Source organism: Corvus moneduloides, chromosome 20, assembly GCF_009650955.1.
Source record: "Corvus moneduloides isolate bCorMon1 chromosome 20, bCorMon1.pri, whole genome shotgun sequence".
In the NCBI taxonomy this organism is placed as follows: domain Eukaryota; kingdom Metazoa; phylum Chordata; class Aves; order Passeriformes; family Corvidae; genus Corvus; species Corvus moneduloides.
The window spans coordinates 870204-893890 of NC_045495.1; the positions used below are offsets into that span (position 1 = coordinate 870204).

Consider the following 23687-nt stretch of genomic DNA (forward strand, 5'->3'; position numbering starts at 1 on the left):
ATGAGGTGCTCTGCCTCCGGGGCCGGGCAGGCGGAGGATGCTGTAGCAGCTTTCAACAGCAGTGACAGGAGCCACTCCAAACGATTTGTGGAGGTGCCCAAGGCCCGACCGGAACACCTGGCAGAGGCCGGGCAGGGAGCGGGGCTGTGGGAAACAAACCCGCATCAGTGCAGCGGCCGGGAGAGGCCCGGGATGCGGGACACGGCGGGAGGGGGCCGGGCTGGGCCTCGGCGGCCGCACGGGACTCGTCTGCGCCCGTCCCGCGACTACCGCGGGAGAGAGGGAGGAGGGGAGGGAGGCGGCGCGTCCGGACTGTCTCGGAGGCTCGGCCGCTGGAACGATCTCGGCCGGCAGCACCGGGCCCGTCCCGAGCGCTCCCTCAGGCGCCGCCGCCTCAGGGCACGGGGCGGGGCTGCGCGCGCGCCCGGGAGTCTCGCGGGGAGCGGTGCTCTCGCGAGAGGGGCGGGGCGGGGCGGGGCGGGGCGGTGCCGCTGCATGTCCGAGCCGGGCGGCCCGGCCGGGGCACGTGGGGCGGCACCGGCACCGCTCCGGACCGGGCCCGGCACCGTTCTGGGCTCCTCCGCCGCGCCAGAACATCCGTAAGTACCGCCCTGGGCCGCTGCCCGCCTGCTGGCGGAGTGGCGGGGCCCTCGGCCGCGGCTGTCAGCGGCGGCGCTCCGGTCCGGCGGCGCTGAGGGTGCTGCCCCGCTGAGGGTGCTGCCCCGCCGCGCTCCCGGCCGTGCTTCGCGCGGGCCCCGCGCGCGGCCCGTGGCGGGAGCGCTCCCGCGCGGCCCAAGGTCAGCGCTCCGGCCCCGCGGTGATCCCGGAGCCGTGCGCTGGGGCCGGTCGTGCCGCAGCGCCCGGCGGGCACGGGCGGGCGGGGGCCGTGCGGGGCCGGGGCGGGGAGGCGAGCGGCCGCTCTGAGCCCTGCGGTGCGCTTGTGTGTTGTGCTCGCGCTTTCCCGGCCGGCAGCGGCCGGGCCGGTTCGCCCGTTCTGAGGGGAGCGCTGTGGCGGTGGCTCCCCCGCTCGGGGCCGGCCGCGGCTGCTTGGCGTGAGGGCGGGAGATGGCACGGGCGGTGCAGACTCGGCAGTGAAGGTTAAGGCACCTTGTGCTGTCTGCTGTGTGTCTGGTCTGGCAAGCCTTGCTTGTGTTATGGTAATGGCCGTAAAAACTGTTATTAGCAAAACTTTTAATGTGCTGCAGTGACTCCCTTTGTTTGTAAGCCAGAACAGAATACAGGCAGGAGCAAAGGAATTAAATTATATTGCTACTGAGGAAGTGATGTTTTGGTAGCCTTGCTTTTCTGGGAGAATCCTTGTTGTTTGCTCTTTTTCTTCTTCCCCCTGATTGAAGCAAGGGAGATCTAAGTTAACTCCTCTTCCAGCCATGGGCAACTTGATCTGTGCCGTGCCAAGTTCTTTATTGCAGTCCAGTAATTCCATGAGGTGGGGATCACAGAAAGGACAGGCATCTCAGCAAGGGCATCCTCTTCGTGGATGTTATCCATAATAGCAGGAAACAGCACCAAAAGCTGCATTTGGCCACAGCCCATCTGTTTGGGAAAAGTCAGGGTCTTTCTGTGTTGCCAGGGTCGTGCTGCACCTGCCGAGCATTATCGGGCTCTGTGGACTTTGTCTCAGGTGGAAGGAAGTGGCTGGTTGCTGGAGAAGGTGTAGTGCTGGTGTAACTTGGCTTTGCTGCCGTTAGCTTTGTGGCTGTGAATGATCTGCAGAGCAGCCAGGCCACGAGCACATGGGATGTGGGAGTGCAACGCAGCTCCCCGGGACCGGACCTCTCCTCGGGAGCACTTGGGCCAGAGCTGACAGAGCAGCTGAGCAGAGCTTGCTCCTCTGCTGGGATCGCTGTGGGATCCAGTTCAAGTTATTTAACCTCCTCATTCTTTAATGAGCTGCCTGTGTAAGGGGTGAAGGACTGTCCAGGCACCTCCTGACCTCCTGTACCTGTCTTCTAGTGATGCCCATGGGCCTGTGACTCTGAGAAAGGGCAGCACAGCTTCAATGTGTATATCTCATTCTCAGTTCCCTGGTGTGCTTGCATGTGCTGCAAAGTGCAAATGCACTGGAGGAAATGACAACTCTTGAGTAAGTGAAAAGCGGGAAGAAGCCTGTTGAGCTTGAGCAGTGCTTGAAGTGGGATAGAATCCACTGGAATCCATCCATGCCTCGCGTGCTGTCCTGGTCTTGCTCACCTGACAGTCCCTCAACTTCTGCTTCAGTGTTTCATTGAGCTCCTGAAGGACTTTTTAAAGCTCTCATGGGGTTTATGCAGGTCAATCTCTCACCACAATTGTAGCAGTGTCTTCTACACCAGGCTGTTTGCTCTCAGACATGAAACTAATGATATGTTGGGGTTGGAGGGTCTATGTGGATGGCAGTGCAGGAGCCAGTTGTTCTGTGTGTCAGTAGCTGTTTCTTACTCAGGAGTGTTCTCTGTATTCACCCTGGGTTTAGAAACCCGTCCTAGGAATCAGATTCCCTCAGAAGGAGCTTTGGAGATGCTTTGAGATACTAAAACTGAAAATTACGAACTGCCTAGAAAGCCTTGGCTTAAACCTAGACGCTTCACAATGCCCAAAGTGGTGTAACAGGAATTCCCTCACTGCTCAGGATGTGAGTTGACAGGACCTGCAGCTCAGATCCACCACAGTTTCTCTGTTCCCAGAGGTGCAGATTCCCTATGGAGTTAACTGTGACAGGAGTTTGCAGCAGGAGTGCAGCCAAAGCTCTCAGAGCCAGCAGCAGTTTGATTTGTGATGGCTGAGACTCTCTTCACTTTGAAAACATTGCAGGCTGGCTGCAGGAGGATTGGAGAGCAAGTGCACTTCTGCAGGAGCAGTTATCTGAAGAGCATAATGCTTTTAAAGCAGCATAGCCCACTTATCTGTGCCTCTCATCCTTCATGTGCACTTAACTGATGTGAAAAAACGATTTAAGGTATTTCTAGCGTCCAGGGAGCCTGTAATAGAATCAGGGCTGGTATCCCAGTTGCCCCTAGCAACATCTAGAACTAATAAAAAGCATTAATTGCAGCATTAATTACTTATAATTGTTTCATGTTTCTGATCTAATGATTAGCCTTTTTAAAATCCTAATTTCTAACTGCAGTGCTTCTGTGGAGCTCTTAATGCAAATGGCTGGTTAGACTTCATGAAGTGATGATTAACTTCAGGCAGCCATGCTCAGATATTCAGAAAAAGCTATTTTATTCAGCAGGTGTTTAATATTTCCTAGAAATTGAAGCTGTTGCATTTGTTTCTCGTGGGGATTGCTAGAAGGGGAGATATTTGCATGTCCCAAACTGCTTTTTCAAATGTTCTGTCTTCAGCTGATTCACTGAATGTTTTTTTATTGTCCACCACGTGGATTCTGGTCAACTTTACTGCTCCTGCATTTTGTCAGCTGGAAGCTGACTGGATTTTTGGCTCCTGTACACTTCTGCTAGCAGAGATGAATATTTCGTAAAAGATCATTTAAAATCATTTTTGAGCAAACAAATCACTGCTGCAGACCTGTCCTGGTCGGGGTTGCCTTTGACCTCTGCTGCCACCTGGCACTGAGGATGAGAAACTTGCCATGTGCTATGGCTGGTTTTTGACTCTGGGTATAAATAGCAGCAGTTCCTGGCAAAAGTTCATGATTTTCCTGTGTCTCTGGTATCAGGGGCCTTAGCTTTGCATGGGGGTGAACCTGGGAACTGGGAATTTTGTCTGGGACAAGGATTGTAGTGTATAACCCCATAAGTCTTAGGGCTGTGACCCTGTGCTTTCCTGTTCCTTAAAGTGGAGCCTCTTTTGTTATGAACTTGGACTTGTATTCGGTTTCTTGTTAAAATGCAGGGTTAGGAAGAATTCTTTGGTGTCCAGGGGTGCAGGAAAAATTAGCATATCCCTTTCCTTAAGTATTACAAGTTGAGGATGGGCTCCCATCTCTCCAGATGGAATACCTGTCTTCCTTTTCTTGTGTTTCCTCCAGCTCCACGTGGCTGTAAGAAGGTCACTTGATCTGTGCCCTGGCTTTGCCTTTTAAGAAAAGCTGAGGAGAGGAGCAGCCCCTGTTCTGGGGGAGGCTGTTGTGTGTGAGAGCTGCCCCGCAAGGGCTTGGGGGTGCTGGGGTGGTGTGGATCACAGTGATGTGATCTCTCTGGTCAGGTTGGAGTGTGCTGTGTCACTCCTCACAGCCCTTGTTCATGCACACAAGTGTCTTCCTGCTCATTCACCATGAGCAGCTCTCAGTGAGCCTTTGCTGTTCCCTCCCAGCACAGGTGAATGCAGGGCACCCTCCTCACTGTTGTTTGCTGTCCTCCCTCTCTGGGCGCTTCTGCAACTTCTCCCCAAGCCAAAGCTTGGGCACAAAGGACTCCGCTGCTTTTTGCTTTTCTGCCTGAGCCTAGTCCAGCTCTTGTTTTGGGAAGCTGGTTGTCAAGGTCTCGTGGCTGTGCCCAGCAAACATCCTGTGAGCGGAGCTGCTGCTGCTCCCCAGATACCTGGGGACCTGTTTGGTCTTTGCTGCTCTTGGCTCCTGGCTCTTGCAGCCCTATCAGTGTGTTTGATGTAAACCTCCCTGCTCTGTCTCCTTGAAAATTCAAGCCTGTTTTTTGTCTCCTGTGCAGAGTATATTGGAAGCACTTGGTTAGTTTAGTCTCTGTTTTGTGGAAATTGATAGAGATGCCAGGCATCTGACTCAGGTGGCTGCTTTTAAATTTTCATTTATAAGCTGTACATGTAGTGGCCACTACACTGTGTAGCCCATAGCAAGGGCTGCATTGGCTTCCTTGTGTAGAAGCAACCACGGAATGCTAAGTATTGGATGTATTTTTTTCTGAAATTCTGGAAAATAATTTGTTCTATTCTCCAACCTGAGTGAAAATGCAGAAGGAATGAAAGATGATAAAACATTTCCCAAATCCAAATTTTTGTGATGTGTTGATAGGTTATTAAGGTAATAACAGCAGCTTTGCCTGTACTGTGGGGGTACTGGTAAAGTGGTGCAGAAGCAGTTTTTGACATTTGCTGAAGTATATGAAAGACTTCTCTGGGAAAGTGGGGTAAAAGCTCTCTTGCCTCCCTCTGCAGTAGAGGATTCACAGGGAGACACTAACTTGGGTGAGGAAACTATAAATAGTGAAACAACTGGAGCAGGGAGGCAATAAGATATAAAGTGCAGTACAGAGCTTGATAACCTGATAGGGTTAATGTTAATTACAAGCTGTTCATTACTGCAGAGCAGGAATACTCAGGGCCCTGCCTGAGTCCATGAGAGCAGTGCTGAGGGTTGCTGGGGGTCAGTGTTTGTGTCCCTGTGAGCTTCTTGATGATTTCCAAAACATCTATTAAAAAAACTCTACAGGTTGGCTAAGCTGATGCTTCTATTGTAAAGCTCTGAGTGTAGAGATAAATAGGAACTGTTCTGAGTCCTGCATTCATGCAAAGGCTGTTACAGGAGCTGTGCTGGGCCAGGGTTAGGCTGCTGAGTGGGAGAAAACACACAGAACCAACAATCAGTGTGGCAGCTCCAGCTGAGAGTGGGGACTGAGCTCTTGTAGGAACAGCACTGATGCTGATTACACTGAAAGCAGTTTTTATCTCGGAGATAAAAGACAGCCTGGTGTTGGTGGTGTTTCTTGTTCCAGAGCACTAGTTTAGCTCTACATCAACCAGCTTTTTCAGCCTTTTATTTAAGTCACAATTTATCCTTTTGCAAATAGGAGACTGCTTGTTCTTAAATATTCTAAGGTTGTGGAGTGACTTCACTGGTGGTTTTCATTCACAGAGGAGCCTTGGGCTCATAGCCTGTGTTCATTGGGCTGTGAAAAGGTGGTGTTGCTTAAGGGGTATCTCTTGCTGTTCTAGTCTTTCAGTGCTGCTGTTTGAAGCAGAAATTGCTGCAGAGCACTTGCCTTTAATTAGTTAAGTACAGAGAGACTTCCCTGTTGGCTTCTTTTTAAAGTAAGTGCCACCCAGTTTGAGATCTTGCTGGCCTGGCTCCTACCTGTCTCTGAGTGTTTGCAGCTCCTGAGTCACACTGTCTGAGCTCCTGGCTCTGGGTGGTGTTGGGTTTGATGGGGGGTGCTCCAGGCTGGCCAAGAAGAGGACTGGAGAGGCTGTGGAGTCTGGTGGCCGAGTGACACCCTGGTGATCCAGAATGTGATGCAAGGGCTGACAGGCTGCTGTGGCTTCACAGCTCCCTCCTGTAAGCTCAGCCCCGGGGGTGCTGCCGACCTGCATGGCAGAAAACCCCCTGTGCTCTGCAGCTGGAACAGCTGGAACCACGTGCTGCAGCAGGACCTGGCAGGAGGTCCCTCCATTGTGGATGTTCTGCCTCCTTCATCTTGCATGAAGCACAAAGAAGCTGCAGTTAGATAATGCAGTGCCACGTGCCAATTCAGCTTTCGATGAAAATATGCCTCATGCCAAGGGTGGGTTATGTAAGTCCTTACGTCTGTTTCATTGCAGCAATTTTTCTTATTTTAATCTTAACAGTAGGGCCTCCAGTTTCTTAGGTTTTTGTTAACTCCTGTTCTTATGCCTCCTATAAGGCAGAGCATGTGCTAACAGTTATTTTTAGCATAGAAAATTTTAAAAGCCCACGTGGTCCCATTTAGTTTGAACTGTGCCAGCCTGTCCAGTTCTCTTTCACCCAGATAGTATTTATTTCCCAAGTGCTGCTTCACTAACTGCAGGGTTTGTCAGGAGGCATCCTGGCCTTGCTATTGAAGCTGCATTTCCAATCTGCTCTGTGGTCCTTTAGGACGGGCTTTAATTCCAGCCTTGATTTCCACAGCTTTCAGGGTTTGGAAACCTCTCAAGTGCAGGGGCAGAGGGAAGCAGAGGAGCTGGGACCGGCTGAGGGTACATCCCTGCAGAGCATGGGGGCTCAGTCGCTTGGGAGTCACTGTGGCCTCTCTCCTGGTGGAGACTCGAAGCAGCTCACCCTCAGAACAGACTTCCTTGTGTGTAGAAAACCCTGAAATTCTGAGCAAGTGCTTGCTGAACTCCTCTTGGACCTGGAGAATGAATTATCTGGTGTCCTCGGGAACCTCATGCTGTGAACATTTCTGACCTTATAAGGCTGTGAGTGCTGAAGGCTCTGTGTCCTGGCCAGGAAACAAGGTGGCTTAGAACTGCTCTGGGACCTTAATGCAAACGAATAGAGTAAGTTGGCTCCCCTTGGCTTTTTTTCTCAGGTAGGTGATGCGTGCATTCTTTCTTGTCTTCGTCTGCCTGCTCTTTACCAGGAGTTTTCCATAAATCAAGTCAGGACACAGACTTGGAGACCTGACTGACCCCTGCTCTCCCCTTGGTGTGTTAATCCCATCCTGACGTGCTGTGGGAATTATTTAGCGTGTTGGAGAAGTCTCATGCCCCAGCTGCAGCTCTCCAGCCCCATGGTACAAGGTGTGACATTTAGGCCGGATTCCCGGCGTGCCAGAGGGAAGGGGAAGTGGCTGGTGCTGGGGTGAGCGCACACAGTGTGTGAGCTCTGCACTATTTTTGGTGCAGGGCTGATGGGGCCCTGCCTCTTGGGAATGGTGCTGGAGATCCAGCGTTTTCTGCGGCTTCTGGCTCCTACAGGCTGCTCTGCTCTTGTCCAGAGCCTCTGGAGCTGCTGCCCTTCCCAGCTGGCTCCTCCTGCCCAGAGAGCGCGGGGCCTGCTGGGGCTGGGCTTTCTCCCACTTGGCAGTGCTTGAGGGCATGTGATTTGACAAGTTGCCATTTTCTGTCCTGCTGCTGGCAGGAAAATCCCAGGCTTTCTTCCCCCCACGTGTTAAAATGATCCAGTTGCTGCTGCAGTCCTGAGCTGGCTGTCAGATCAGCAGCGAGGAGATGGCTTGGCTGTTCTGGGACAGGTTGGGAAGTGGGTGTGGGCTTTGGGAGCTCTCCTGGGGACGAAATGGAGGAGGAGCAGTGTCCCAGCCCTTGGGATGGGCAGGTTCGACCCACTGTCCTCAGGCATCACACACAGCCAGGCTGTGACCAGCATAGCAAGATCCGGCTGCCAGAGCCCTCCTGCCACGTCTGTGTAAGGAGATGTTTGTTGGTGTTGAGCTGTTCCCCAGCCAACCTAGCACTCTGGGATATCTGCTGGCATCTCGTGGAGAGCCACTGCCTTTCAGCCTGTTCTGTCTGATGGGAGGATGTGGAATTCCCATTTAACATTATCACTGGTAGTGATGCGGCTCTGGCTAAAATAATAAATTAAAAACATGAAATCAAATGAACATTGCAAGGAGCCGTCAGCTAATCCAGTAGTCCCCGCTCATCCAGGTATCACAGAGGAGTGAAGATCTTTATCCTAAATGATGATAATGTTCAGAATGACTCATAGAACTGTTTTGTCTGCCAGACTTTGGGACAGGCTTGTCCCTCTGTGGGGCATCCTGCGACTGTCTCCCTGCGCTGCAGAGCTGTGTGGGACTATTGTTTGGACAGTTGGTGCAACTTAGTAGGGAATCGGATAATAATAGGGCTGTCTGTTTAATTGGGAATGCTTGCTGGGAATGGACTTATGTGAGCTACTTTAATTTGGGTTTGTAGTATGCCTGAGAGACAGCTTGTAGGGTAGTTCTGCATTAATTACAACAACTTGGGCACGCAGCAGGTGAGCACTTGCAGCTCACAATGTGCCATTGTGCTGGGCAGCATAAAGGGGAACCTTTTGTCCTGGGAATGTACAGCCTTCATTCACCCTTTCCGTTTGCCAGCTTCCAAACACCGAACAGCCACAGTACTGCATAGGTTTGTTGGTTTTTTAATTCCAAGATCCCAGATGTTGCCATTAACAGAGGTTTCACCCTCAGCAGTGAGCCCTGTTCCCTGACTATGTACAGACAGCTGAAAGTAACTGGGATTTAGTTGCTTCTGAGTTACTTAGTTTATTTAATCAGATACAAATGTCTGATGAACACACTCATCATTCTCCTGTGTAGAACAACATGAATGCCTTATTTGTGATGTACTGGGGATATTACTGAACTCCTTAAATCATGTCTGCAGCTGACCTTTAATTTGGGATTGAACAAGCAATTTTCTAGTCCCTGCCTTTGCCATTCATTCACTCATTTGTGTGCCTCAGTGTCTGGGCCCTGCAGGAAGCAAGGCAGGGTCTCAGCTAGCATGGTTGAAGTTGTGTGGATGCTCCTGTGAAATGGAGAGTGCAGCTGCAGGAGGTGAGAAATCTGGAGTGAGTATTAAATTATCTGAGGCTCTGACACTGGGTTTGAGCCTGAGGGAGGCATAGTTTTGTCCCTCAGCTAGAATGTCATCAGCTCCTTGTGGAGATTGTGGCCTGAAGGAGTGTTGCACTGGGAGCTGCAGTTGGGGCATTTGCCCTGATAACAGAAAGGGGTTTTTTGTTTGAGACACACTGAGCATGGGGCCAACTGCCTTGGTTGTCTTCTTGTCACAGAAATATTATACTTCTAAAGAGGAACCAGATAATGCTCTTTTCCAGTGGGTGGCTCCCATTTCTAAGACTTTGCTATCTCCTGAAAACAATCTTTATTTTTGTTGCTTGCTGGCAAGAGTCTTGAGGGCTGTTTGGATTAAAGCCTGTCTGTGTAAGCACCCTCAGACACGTGGTGTTTTGCTTTAATTCCTGTGCAGTGAAAATATAAACTGTAAGTGCTTTGCAGCAAGGCTGTTTGGGATGTGGTAACAGTTTAGCTTTGCATTCCAGTTGCAGACATTCCTCAAGCAAAAGGAAAGGCATGGCAGCCCTGCCTCGTGTCAGCCAGGTGAGGCTTGCCAGTGAAGGAGCATGACTGGGTGTCTAGGTGGGAAAGAAGTCACAGGCCTTGCAGAGGAAAAGGGAGAGCTGTCAGCTTTTGAGTCAGGGGAGTGGCAGCTGTCAGTGTAGTGGATTTGGATGTAGAACAAACTTCAGAGCTGGGTTCCTAAGGCTCGATAGAAGTGTGTGTCATCAGACTCCAGAACCCTCAGGAATGGGGTGCTGCCTTTCAAGGGGAGAGCTGGGGAGCCCTGCTGTGTGCCAAGCCTGTGCTGTGGAACGTTGTGGTCCAGCTGGGCTGTGAGCCCAGCCTGGTGCTGGAGGAACCTGCTGTGCTGGAGGCTGTCCTGGGGGCAGGACTGACATGCAGAGGTGTGAGGCAGAGGAAACAAGGGGAAATTAAATGCAGAGGTGAGGTGGGGTTAAGTCATGGAGTATGATGATGAGACATGTCCAGATATCCCTAGTCTTGGGTAAGGATCTTCTGTGGAGTGCTGGCAGAGCAGAGATGTGAATTTCTAGACCAGCTGGAAAACAAGCCTGACCGTGCTAATAGCAATACCTCAAGGCACTTATGGGACTTCAGCCTTCCCGTCACCTTCCCTGTGACTATATTAAAGTGATTTCTGTTTCTGCTTCTAGGTATAACTGCTGAAGGTCTGCAAGATGGCTTTACGCTTCCGCAATTTCGTCCCGTATGCCATTCCTGGAGTGCTGGCACTTCTTGGCTGCTGGTGGATCTATTCCTGGAGAAAAAAGCACTCAAGCTATCGTGACAAACAAGCAATAGCCATTCAAAGGGAGAAGCAGGAAGAAGTATCAGAGAGTGATTCACGTTCCAAACCAGAAGCATGTGTTCCTCGAAGACTGCCTCTTCCGTCGGAAGAAGAGTGCCTGCAGAGCCCAGCCCTGACCTCCCTGCCGTCCGCAGGGCCGACGACGCCCTCTCTCCTGCGCCCAGCTCACGAGAGGCCGGATCTCTCACGGGACCTCCCAGACCTGTCGGCAGTGACAGCTGGGCCCAGCACCCGCGAGGACGACAGTGAAAAGCTGGAATCGATAGGATCTCGAGAGGGAAGCGGTGTCCCTGCTCGTGCCTCCCCCCCTCTGCTCTCAGAGAGCACCGAGTGTCGCCAGAGCGCGGCACTGAGCCACGCACCGCAGCCAGGCTCGGGGACAAAGCAAGGCCAGCAGCCACCCCCAACACAGGAGTCTTTGGGAGTCAGGGAGGACATCAGCAACGCAGAGCAGTCAGATGAGTTTTTGTTTAAGCCCCCTAAGGAAAAGCAGATGCCAGGAATTGTGCAGTCGGATACTGGCTCTATGACAGCCCATTGCTTGGGATTGGAGAAAGAAGCCAATGCCCCACAAGCCTTTCTCAATGAAGCTGAAGTTGTATCAGGTCATGAGGATTCTGCAGTGAGTGTGTTACCAGGGAGTTTGGAGTCTGCCTGTCCAAAGCAGTCCAGGGAAGAAGAGATGTCTGAGTCAATCACTGGTACTGTACCAGTGTGTCAGAAGGACACACAGCCTAAAGGAAATGAGTCTGAAAGAGAGAAGATTGGGGGAGTGAGTTTGGACAAGGAAGTTGAGAAAATTGAGCAAGTAGCAATACAGATCATTTCCAAGGTCATTTTGGCAGCAACTGAGGAAGTGCTGTCGGGTTCTGCAGGGGATGCATCCCCTTGGCTCTGCCAGGCCGCTGCCAGCCAAGCTGAGGCACCTCTGGGAATGGAGAGTGTTGCTGCCTCTGGTCAGGTGCTTGTGGAGGGAGCCACGGCAGCCGATGAGAGCATGGCTGCAGGGAGCGGTGCAGAGGAGCAGAGTCTGGGTGTGACAGATTCCAACTGCTCATCACACGGCTGTTGGGCCAGCCCTGTTCAGGGAAACACAAAGGTCTGTCGGGTGAAGAGCCAGGTGTGCAGGGAGTCCCAAGGAGATGATCGGACTTGCGTGGAGAACTCACTGGAAAAGTCTCCTCTGGCCATGGAGGACTCTGGGTACAGCACGCACACACCCGGAGGTGGGACGAGTGTAGAGGACACCCTGCAGAGCACAGTGCTGTCTGTCACATCAGACCAGCACTCGGACTCACTGAGCACATCCTCAGCCCCAGACACGTCTGCCGAGCAGAGCTTGGTACCAAGGGAAACCCCCCCTGCTCCTGGGCTGCCCGAGGGCAGCACAGTGCCCTACAGCAATGGGATCCTAAAAGAGGATGGGCCAGACCTGAGTCAGGAGTGTAGCAGTGCACCAGGGACGGATGGAGATCATTCAGAAGGTAACGGACTGGAAAATCATCCTGCAGAACACATGGTGAACAAGCATTGCTGGGGAGCACCTTGCAGGTGTGAGACCTGCTCATGCCAGTGGTTTCTAGTGACCTCTAGGAAGCCCTGGGTGCTTACCCCTGTTTATGGGCTGCTGCTGACAGGAAGGTGAGGCAGCTTCTGAGGTGCTGCTGGAGGAGACAGAGCAGAGCTCTGATGAATTGTGATAAAATCAGCTGGTTGCAGAGCAATTACTCTGAAGCCTTTTTGTTTGGAAGGGCAAGTGCATGCCAAGAAATCCCAACAGGGAGCAGTATTCATGGCGTTCCCCCATCTGTCTGTGTTGCTTTTCCCTTGTAGATGCTGGATGATGTGCGCCTGGCACAGTACATGTAAAGCTGTCTGAGCAAACATTAGCCTGTGTGACCTTGGGGATGGATGTTCAAATCCTTTGTAGGGCCCTGTGGTGCCAACAGCCCTTAATGACTGGGGATGTCTCTTGTAATTGCTACAAAGCAGTTGGAGCATTGCTTGTTGCAAGACATGGGGATTGAATTTGCCAGCAGTGAAGGATGGAACCCACAGAACGTTTTCACTAGTGAAAGTAACCCCAGGAGGAGAATGATGTCGCATTGTCGTGAATGCTGGTGTGACAGGAAGGCCCGGGAGTGAGCTGTGGAGCCTGGTGGCACTGAGACCCTGAGGGTAGGGAGCGGGGAATACAGCAGGTAAAGCTGGTAAGGTGGCAGTGTTGGACAACAGGTCACCAGCTGACCTTCATGTCCAGGCTGGGAGTCTTAAATCTTCCCTTTGCCAGTCAGTGCCAGCAGCTGCACTCTTGGCCTTTCTCAGCCTCTCTGCTGTGTTACCCATTAAGATGTGGCAAATGTGAAGCAGCTCTTGGGTTCATTTTTCTCTTTGGTCTCTCACTGCATGGTCTGAATACTTGCAAGCAAGTGAGGATCATCCTGCTTCTGTTTGTTAATATGGAGGAAGGACCAAGCTTATGTGCCACCAGCTGTATCTGGGATCTGATCAGGAGGAGGCTGTTGGAGTTTGTCCTTTTCCCAAGCAGAAATGTTCCTGGTATCGACCCTTGGTTTGGGAACAAAATACAGTTCAGCTCTTGCACCTCGTTTCTTCAAGCATAGGGCAAATTTGGGCAAGAGGCAGCCCCATACCACCCCTCATAGTGGGCACACCTGGCACTGGGGTCACTCTGCAGCCCTTCTCTTTGGGGTGGGAATCTAAGTGTGGGTCACAGGGGCTGTCTGAATGCTTCTGCCTGTCTTGTAGGTTCAGATGTAAATAGTGTGGATTTTGTGGACAGTGGCAGTGCCATGAGGAAGACAGTGGCTCGCCAGAACGCGAAGCTGGAAGGAGGATCCAGCAAGCCTGACTTCGTTATCTGGGAAATCGAGGTCCCGAAGGTAACCAGCTGCTGGCCGGCTCACCCTCCTGCCCTGCCCTACACAGCCACCTCTTGGTCCTCCCGGTCTGGTGCTGGCCCAGTGCCTTCCCAGGGAGATCAGCAGCAAGTCCAGGAGGACTGGAATGTTCTGCTCCCGTTAGGACTCACAGGAGTGAAGAGCCAGTGCACAACTGTAAACAAGCAGCACTCCAGGGCTACACCCAGGGGAATGGTGCTTGTTGAACTTGTTTTTCCCCATTATCTTCCACCCAGTCTGGGAGTCCAATGCTTTGAAAGCATCCAGGAAGCTTTGAGGGTACACAGGTATTAAGAGCACAGGATTATCAAAATGAACTGTGCTTACTGGTCTGGACTCGTCCCAGACCAGCTGAACTCTGCACTGGTCCAGCACTGCCTTGTATTTATCCTGCCTGTGATAGAGGAACTGAGAATGTGGGTGGTGTAAGCCACAGAGAGCAGGAATGTTTGATCTGCGTTTCTCTCCCTGACTGTTGCTTTCTTGTCCCTTTCCTGAAGGAATTAGTTGGCCGCTTGATTGGCAAACAAGGGAGGTTTATGAGCTACTTGAGGCAAGCGTCTGGTGCCAAAATTTATGTCTCAACACTACCTTATTTCCGTGACTCCCAAGTCTGTCACATCGAAGGTGAGTGGAATGTGTCTCTGTTCATGGTCTAACGTGTGTCTTGGGGGCCTTAATTAGATGGGCAAGGAATTTAAATGGATTTAGTGCCTTCTGAATCCAGTGCTTTTCAAAACTCCTCTGGCCAGCCTGTTAAAACTTACATTGTTGATGCAGTGCAGGAGGATCCTGGCAGTTGTATTTCTTCAAGTGACAGGACTGGAGGTGTCCTCAGCATGTCCATGCTACAGAGTTCCCGTGGGATTTTTGTCTTCCAGGGACCTCGCATCAAGTAGAGAAAGTCCTGAGCCTGATTGGCAAGAAGTTTAAAGAGCTGTGTCTCACCAACATCTACACCATCCCTCCGCCGATGCCGCTGCCGCTTCACTCCCTGCTCGTGTCCGCCTGGGTGAGTCCCGGCTCTCTGGCTGTGCTGGGGCTGGAGCTTGCATTGCCAAGAACACTCATGACAGTTTTTCCTCCCCACGGCAGCTGTTCCTCCCTGATGGAGTCACTGTGGAGGTGGTGGTGGCACACCAGGTGGATGCAGGGCACATGTTCCTGCAGCAGCACACGCACCCCACGTTCCACGTCCTGCGCAGCCTCGACCAGCAGATGTTCGCCTGCTACTCTCAGCCCGAAATTCCAACCCTGCCCACTCCGGTAGAAGGCAAGTCATGGATGCTCATACATTGAGAAAGTTCTGGTCTCCTGTGCAAGCCTGTTGTCCCTGAGTTCAGGTGTGGGAAGTTCCCAGTGGATGAGGGTGTGATAGCTGACATGTCACCTCATCTTTAAACTACTGCCAGAGTGCAGATGTTGCTCTGCTCTCCCTTACCCTGCTCATCCCTGGAGTACCTCCCGAGCCATGTAGCTGCATGTTGAAATTCAGAGTGAGATCAAGCCTGTCTCAGCTTATTTCCAATCAATGTGGCATCTGGGGTATTTCTGCTGACAAAGTGTGGAGCTGCTCCCAGACCTTCATAGTGTCACTGTGTCCATGCCGTGTCTGCCCCTGCTGTGAAGTGAAGGGAGCATCACATGGAAAGGGGTTGTGTATTCCTTTGTGGAGACAGACCTTGCTGTTACTACCCAGAGGCTGGAAGGAAACTGGGTACCTGGGTAGGGCAGCTTGGTTGTGGCAGCCAGAGCTGAGAGTAAAACCCACCAGTCCTGTGTCTCAGCTGCAGGCCTGGTCTGCTGGGGGTGTGGAGGGGTGTTGGAGGAAGATGGAAGCAGCCTAAGAAATGCTGTTGGTTCTCCATAGATAACTGAGCAGCACTGCTCATGCCTGAAGTGCTGGTTTTTGGAAATCCACTTATCCTGAGCCTTTCTTCTCTGTGTTCTGGTGTTTTGCAGTTGGTATTATCTGTGCAGCTCCAGGCCTGGATGGGGCATGGCTCCGGGCTCAAGTCATCAGCTACTTCGAGGAGACCGATGAAGTGGAGCTCAAATATGTGGACTATGGAGGATATGACAAAGTGAAGGTCGACACACTCAGGCAAATCAGGTCTGTAGATCCTTTCCCATGGCCTGAGGCCATGTCTGGCTCAAATCTTAATCAGAGGGCTCTGTATTGTTTGAATTCTTAAAGGCTTTTCCACAGCTGAAGTGGGAAATGGTGGAAAAGTTCAGCTCAGCAATGAGTGTGGGTTCTTGGGAGCACAGCAAGCTCCTGCAAGGCTTTTTTGAAGGAAGGGGAGAGGAAATGGCAGCTTCTGCCACTTCAGTGGGGAAGCTGAGGAAGGGGATGCCTTCAGGAGACCTCAAAGTGTAATTGAGTGATGAGCCAGGAATAAGCTCCTGATTCTTGATGCCCTGGCCCCACTGGCTGAGAAAGCTGTGTTGGATCAGGGGTTTCTTACAGAAGCCCATTAAATACTTGATTGTGCCCCAGAGGTGGGAGACAGGCAGCACAGCCTCCCTGGCGGAGGTTGGTTTTGCTTGGAGCCTGATCCAGCTTGGCATGTTAATCAAACAATTTATTGCTGCTCTTAAATTGCTGGGAGAATAGTCTGATTTTTATTTTTTTTTTTGTTTGACTGTCATTAATTTAAAACCGAATTCCTGTTAGAGCAATTTGATTAATCAATGTCACATTGAAGAATGCAGGAGTGATTTAAAGCCCTGTTCTTACTCTAATCCTCTTTTCTTTAAAAGGTCTGATTTTTTAACACTACCTTTCCAAGGAGCAGAAGTTTTACTTGACAATGTGGTGCCACTTCCAGGTAATGGAGCTCTTGATGTACTGTTTGTTGGTCCTTCTCCTGCGGGTTTCCATGGATGCCAGATGTGTCCAAGCCATGATTCTGTCTAAACCTTCTAACTCCTATTGCCAGTGCAGCCTCTGATGTGACAAGAGGAAGGATTGGAAAAATTGTATTGTGTTCTTCTAAATGTGCTAGCATGGCATAACCTGTCAGAATCCAGGGGAAAGATGATAAATGTCCAGGCCTTTTCCTGCTTGGAGGAGAGAATTAATTACTGTCCTAAGCAGCAAGTTGGCAGGACTGGCAGGGTATAGGTGCAGTAGCTGTAACTGCTCTAATTCTTCTGTCATAGAGCTGCTGTAAATGTAAACTTCGTTTTTAATCTGCAGACAAATACCTGACATTTTCCTCTTGAAATGACTGATATATAAAGTTCTGTGTTCAAAAGCCAAGCCTGCAAGCACTGGGACAATGTCAGTCAATGCCTAGAAACACTTTGGTTTGCTTTTTTTGTCCTTGGCTCTGCTCAGGTGCTAGGCACCCGTGGTACAGACACTTTTAAGTTCCCAGAGCCAGTGGTGCCCCATGTGCAGGGTCAGCAAAGCCCTGAGGGACCTGAGCTTAGTTTATTGAGGATCAAAAAACCAATGGCAGCTCCAAGATTCTGCAGAAATGTACTTTGCTGTCTTTAAAGCCTCCTGATTCATCAGCCACTTGTGTTCACACAATCATGGCTGGTGGCTATAGGAAGCTCTTCATCCCTTCCCTGGAGAACCAACAGCTCCAGGGACGGGATCAGCTGGGCCATGAGGGTTCTCTGGCCTAGTGTGTGTAGGAGGCCAGAGAGTATTAGCTCAATAGTCCTTCCTGGCCTGTGAAGTCTGTGAAAGACCTCATTTGTTTTCTCTGTTGTCCTTTTTCCACAGACGAGGATCGCTTTTCCCCGGAAGCCGATGCCGCTGTCAGTGAGATGACCAGAGGTGCCGTCCTTGTGGCACAGGTACAGGACATGTCTGCTGCTGGTGGCACTGCTGGTGTCCTCTGCCCTGCCCTCTGTTTCATAAAACCCAAAGCCAGAGCCTACCAGCCAGGCTCCTGGGAAGTCCTGGGGCTGGGGACTTCCATGAGCACCTCTCGGGAAGGGATGAGTATCCCCTCTTGTTTCTGGTGGATGCAGGGGGAAGGGGACCTGGATGGGTTTACAGAGCACGACAGGAGCTGTTGTCCACTGGATCTGGGGTCCCCTGGGTCTGCACTGCTTTGCCAGTCCTCACTGGCTTTGCACCATGGACATGTGGGATCCAGCTCCAGCTGGCCAGAGGCTGCGTTGGGACTTCTGGTGATGTCCCAGGGACTTTTGCAGGCAGCACCTGCTTGCAGTCCAGTAGTGCTCGCCTCTTCTGAAGTGCTTCTGGTAGTGGCTGTAGCTGTCCATGTAAGTGAGTTGGGACCAGAATTGCTGCACACTCACATTTTTCTGTGTTTCCAGGTCACAAATTATGACAGTGTCACGGGACTGCCGCTGATACAGCTGTGGAACTTGATGGGAGATGAGGTGGGTATATAGATGTATATGTTGAAAACTCCTTAATCATAAACCTTCTATTGTTGATTAGGAACTTGCAGAATCCATGTTTGTTGCTGCGGCTTGTTCACTTATCTACTCTTTTCTGGGTTTTTTCCCCCTCCCTTTAGGTGGTGTCAATAAACAGGACTCTGGTGGAAAGAGGGTTTGCTCGGTGGCTCGACTACTAGCAATGTCCTAGATGCCTTGACAACTCTTTCTGCAGAGAAAAAACAAAAGACAAAATCTTGTTTTGCACTGTTACAATTCGGTTTGGCAACTTCCCCCGAGGAGACCTGTTTACACCTGCCTGCGGAGTTTTGTGGTCCATTGAAACATGTTTTGCTCAACTGTTACCATTTCACTAGAACAGATACCTCATCTCCTGAAAGGGGGTGTTCAAAGCCATAATGACAGATACTGTAGCTTTAAAGCAAAAAATCCTCCCTGGCCTCTGCTCAAAATTTAAATGGAAAAAACCTTAAAACCTTTGGGTCTGGCTCGAGGCAAAGGCCCCCGAAACCATAACCGCGCTTTGGTTCTGGCTGTGTCGTGCCCCATGAACTTGGTGTCTGCTTTTTCCAAAAGTTGCATCGGTTGTCCTTTTTTAAACAGGCCCTGCCTATGGAATTAATGGATGTTATTAAGGAATTTAATGTTCAGTTATGGATTTTTCTGTATTGTGCCAGTAACCTGCACAAACAGCATCCATCTTGTGTCTTCCTTGTGCCGGGAGGTGGAGGAATTGCGTTCCCGTGTCTCACTGCAATCATGGATTTTAGGCTTGATCTGCTCTCCCTGCAGGGGCTTGGAGTGCAGGATGTTACCACTACAGTTTTTGCTCTGAAATGTCATGTATTTAAAGAAAAGAAACTGCTTGCCAAGCCCAATTGTAGTTTATATTTTTCTAGCCGTGCAAGTCTGTAAATATATATTAAAAAAATCATTGTAATATTTTGTACAAGAAAAACACTGGAAACAAAGGGAACTTTACAGAAACTTTTTCACACCAAAATGTCCTATATAGGTAGAACTGGTATGGAGTGCATTAGGGTAGCCAAATTATTTGGAGCACTTGAATGTTGGGAGTGTTTCAGCTCTGCTGTATGAGGATTAGTGTCCCCTTAGGTTGCTGTCTGGTTGAAATTGTGATCGCTGCATCCTTTGCTATGTTGCTGTACAGATCTGTTTAAAAAAAAAAAGTAACAACTTGGCATTACTCTTGCAGTGGTGTTCTCTCTCAATTTTTTTTGTTGCTCCTTTTTAGATTTCTATTATATATTTAAAATTTCGCTCAAGTAATTTAAGCTGACTTAATTCTCTTAAAGATATGCCCTCTAATGTGTGTCATTTTAGATATGGATTGAGCTGGGATTTATTGCTGGCAGAGAAGATGCTTGCCAGAAATTGTTGATGTAGTCAGTCCTCAGAAGTTGCTTCAGGTAATTCAAGGATGTGCTCACATCCTGTGAGCTGACACACCAGGGCATCACACATTTGGACAGTGGCCTGCTAAAGCCTTTGGTCCAATCCCCTCTGCTAGGGAATGGTTATATCCTTTCTTGGGGTTCTCTCCTGTTCGGTGCTTTGATTTAATGTTCATGTTTGCAGTAACATCCAAGGAAAACTAAATTTGGTAACTCAGATCTATAAAAAATATATCCTTTTGGAATGTTTCTTTCCATTTCAATTAAAGCTCAAATTTTAAGCCGTCTTAATGAAACTGTGATGACTTAAGAGCCTTCATTTCCTGCCTCCATCAGAGCAGCCCTGGGCTCCTTGCTCTGCACCCATGGGGTGGGTGTGTTGCTGCTTATTGTTCATGGCAAAGTTTGGCTTGTCTGAATGTTGGTGTTTTCCCTTCTTTGAGAGGTGTGGAAGTCAGGAATCTACAACAGGGATGGGGAGCTCTGCCAGTCCCTTGTTTTCCTCTGGCCTGCACTGTGGAAGAACATCCTGTTCCCTATTTGTGTTGAGCACTGCCTGGTTTTTAAACTGCAGTAAAATAGAACATTGCAGGGTGACAGGAACTGAAAAAAGGAGGTGTTGGCAGGTAAGAGATACACAGCTCTTTTTTCTTTAAAATCATAACTCTCAGCCTGTACGTGAACATTAATGGGGGGGCTGTTTTATGTTTGAGGTTTTTTATACTATGGACAAAAGTGAGTGGATTTATTGAGATGGGGGAGGGTGTAGTTGAATATGGACTGCTTGGAAAAGGCACAGATCAAAAAAGGCCCAGAGGAGGTTGTGGCAGTGGTGCTTTGTGCCCTGTCAAACCTCAGGGATGAGGCTGTGCTGGGTTTGGAGTGGGTTGTGCTGCTCATAAATCCATCAGTGGCCCCTGAGCAGCCCCATAATCCTTGGCTCAGGCCTGAGGCTGAGCACAGGCACATGGAGCTGAGCTGTCCCACGGGGTGCTTTGACTGAAGCCCTTCCAAGGGGCTTTTCCCTTTGGAGAGTGGTAATTTTATTACGGGTGAAATGAATGAGGTCTCTGGAGATGCCTCATTTATAGCCTCCTGGAGAGCTTCCATGGGCTGCACGGCACACTCCAGCACTCCCTGCCAAGCAGCCCCTGGATGCCCAGATCCCCTCTCTGGGCTCTTTCCATGGATGAGAGGTGCTTCCTAGGAGGCCTCCTTCCCATGGCTGCTGCCCCTTGTCCTCCTGCTCTGGGTGCAGGATCAGGAGCCCATCCCTGGGCAAGCAGCACCTTCCTGCCAGATCCTCTGGAGTGCCAGGGCTGCTCCTTTGGCACAGCCTGGAGCTGATTTCCCTTTGGCACATTGATTTCAAGGCTCCTCAGGGAGGGAAGAAGGCAGAGTTTTTAGAGCAGATGGAGAGTAAGGGGAGCCCCTGCCTGACACTGGTGTGTGGAGCACTGACACAAGGAGCGGCTCAGCTCCCACAGCCACGGGTGCAGCTCGGAGCCTGGCTCAGCACATCTCTCATGGGAACTTCACTGGCAGAGGCTTTTTCCTAAAAGAAAGAAAAATGAGGTGCAAGCTGTATTTTGCCTTCTATTCCACTGCATCACACAGTTCCACGAGTCCCACCTCGGTGCTGTCCCTGGGAAGCTGGTGTGTCGGAGGCTGCTGAGCAAGAATTAGAGGACATGTGTCTTGCCTTTAGTTCATTGCCTCAGGGGCTGTTTTGGCTTCAGTCACCTCTGCTTCCTCCCCCCTTCCATCCCCACCCCATTCAAAAAAAAAAAACCCAAACCCCAGCACCGAGAGATGAAAAATTCTGACTGCATTGGGCAACAGGGGCAAGGATGGCAGCTGGAGGAGACACCTGGGGCTCCTTGCTCCCCTGACACAGGGGCAGTGTCAGAGCAGTTTTGCCCGGACAGCCCCTTGTCCCAGCTCCTCAGCACTGCTCAGCCTGGTGCTGCACACAGGCTCTGAGTCTTCACAGAGAACCTCCCCTGTGAGTTGGTGTAAGGGCATTTGAGGCCATTTGTCCTTCTGACCTTCATGGCTCCCCCTGGCAGTATGTCCCACAACTTAATTATGTGTGAGTGGAAAAAGTGCTTCCTGTTTGTTTTCTAAATTGTCCAAAAGCCTCCCTGGCTCATCTGTCATCCCGGGCAGGTGAGTAATGGCCCTGCTGTGGCTTGTCCACACTCCCCCTGAGTTCACAGCCTCCTCTCCTGCCCTGCCTCTGCTCAGGCTCAAGCTGCTGAGTTTTGCTGCCTAGGTGGGAGCAGGGGGCTGCCAACTTCCCCTCAGACCCTGAGCCCTGCACCCTCTCTGGCCCTGCAGAGCCTTTGCTGAGGTGAACTCATGCTGGAAACTTTCCCCCTCTTGCGGAATCAAGGTTGTAAAGAAGCTGCTACACCTGCCCAGGTGTTTTAGTGTCTGAAAGCAGGGTTGGATGTTTCTGACTACATTCTTCATCCGTGTGGAGAGCAGGAGAGAGCAAAGGGAGTTGTGCTGTAGCTGTGAGTGCACCAAGGTTTTAACCTCCCCCTGGGAGAGGGATCAGAGGGACTCTGGTTTGTGCACTTCATGTCCCAGCTTCAAAACCCTGCGTGTTGCCTGGGGGATGTTATTCTTTTTTTGTGCCCTGACTCTGCAGTTTGGATTCAAGAACGCTGAAGAGACATTTCATGCTGTTTCAAGTGAGATGCCCTCATTCTGCATAGCAGCACTCTCAAAGTAATCCGTGGATCTAGGTTTCTCTCCTGTGTGTTGTCTGTCGCTCTCCAAAGTGCACCTGAAGCACTTCTCTGGCCCTCAAGTACTGTTCTTGTTTGCAGCCACGAGTGGCAGCATGAGCATCTCCTGGTTCTGTCACATCCCCCTGAGCTCTGCCTGCTGCAAGGGTGTTCCCTGGCTGCTCCACAATCTCCCAGCATGGCTCCAGCCCCCCAGCCTCCTGTTCTCCCCCAGATTTCCTGTCCCCAGTGTTCAGGAGGGATTCCAGGAAACCCAGGCCTAAGGGAGATACTTGTTCATCACTGGAAAAGTTGTTTTGTCAGAGCAGGAAGAAATGCTTGGCTGCCCTGTCAAGTCTGTAGCTCTAATTCTGCTGTGGGACAGTGACACAGTGTCATGTGCAGGACGGGGTGAGGGATGGCAGGGTGAAGTGCTGCAGGTGCCCAACCCTGTCCCCAGAAGCTTCCTGAGGACAGAAAGACACCACAAATGGTGAGGGAAGGGTCGTGGTGGAGAAAGCTTGGTTCGCTTTTTTTGTATCTGCCCTGTCCCCTTGACACCCACACCCCCACCGCCGATCCTGTTCCTTCCTCAGGAGAGAAGCAGCCTCTGGTCGCAGTGACAAGAGGAGGAAGCGAGTCCCGGTGGCGAGGACAGAGCAGCAGATGGCACTCGAGCACCAGCCCAGCGCCGCTCCGCCGGTTCGGGCTGAGCCGCGCCGGGGAAGCGCGGCCGCTCGGGCTCGCAGTCCTTGAAGGGAGATGTATCATCTCAGCTATACACTGCGTCTGTAGGACCTTGATTTACATGCCTCAGATGTTCCTCTCTGCTCGCAGGTCCAGATTGTATCTCTGCTTGTGCAAGTTTGTCCTTACACAGTGTCTGGATGTGAGATGATAAAGGGAGAGTGTTGCTTTTCACTCACAGAGACAGACCCCTAATTTGCTTGGATGTGTTTTGTGATTGTGGCCTGCCTTTCCCTCAGAGCTGCCTCAGAACACAGAAACAAGATAAATTTTTTTCTCAAATAAGATCATTTTTCCCCTCCAGCCAAAAGGAAGTGAGTTTGTTGTCCTCACACTGAAAATAGACTTGTAAGTGCAGAAAGTGAAAAGCAAAGTTCAGCATGATTGTAACAGAGGCAACAGCCAGAGGAATGAATGAATCAGGGGAAAATGTTCCTGTTGAGATGGTCACAGTGTGTGCGGGGCACGAAGAGAGGTCCCCTGGGTGAGGAGCTCTGGCTCCCCTCGGTGTCCCAGCACTGCTGCTGCTCCTGGCAGAGCTGTCACATACCAGGGCTGGCAGTTTGCAGGGACAGCTGAGCTTCCAAATACACAAGCCCTGACCCTGGATTCAGACCATGCTCATTCTCCTCTGGACCCCTGGGACAATTGCCAGTGGCAGCTGAGATGGCACAAGCCCCCCGAGGTGCCACAGCCTGTGCCAGGCTCTGTTTGCCTGGGCTTTGCCCTTGAACAGGGCAAGACACCCGGGGTGGGTTTGGCCAGGAATGGGGAGGAAGCTCTTGCCCCAGTGTCTGCTGAGCACCCCGGCCCCAGGCTGAGTGTGCTGTGCCCCCTGTTATTGAGAATGGGGGGAAAAACTGCTTGTGAGCCCCCAGCTCTCCCATGTGTGAGATCCATACAAATCCAGATTTTTGTCAGCAGCTTGACCTCTC

At 51.1% G+C, this 23687-nt stretch overlaps 1 protein-coding gene across 2 annotated transcripts; it reads left to right on the forward strand.

Annotated features, from left to right (window-relative positions):
* Positions 1-484: 484 nt before the first annotated feature.
* On the forward strand, positions 485-19566 carry AKAP1 (A-kinase anchoring protein 1). 2 transcript variants are annotated; one of them, XM_032129911.1, is made up of 11 exons: positions 485-599; positions 10391-12029; positions 13315-13448; positions 13967-14093; positions 14348-14478; positions 14562-14739; positions 15429-15579; positions 16230-16297; positions 17206-17279; positions 17769-17834; positions 17975-19566. In XM_032129911.1, exons 2-11 carry the CDS (start codon positions 10415-10417, stop codon positions 18032-18034), a joined length of 2604 nt encoding a protein of 867 aa, XP_031985802.1. In that variant the 5' UTR covers positions 485-599; positions 10391-10414; the 3' UTR covers positions 18035-19566. The 2 variants fall into 2 exon arrangements, with proteins under 2 accessions (XP_031985802.1, XP_031985803.1); XM_032129912.1 differs by lacking the exon at positions 485-599 and adding an exon at positions 6712-7205.
* Positions 19567-23687: the final 4121 nt, after the last annotated feature.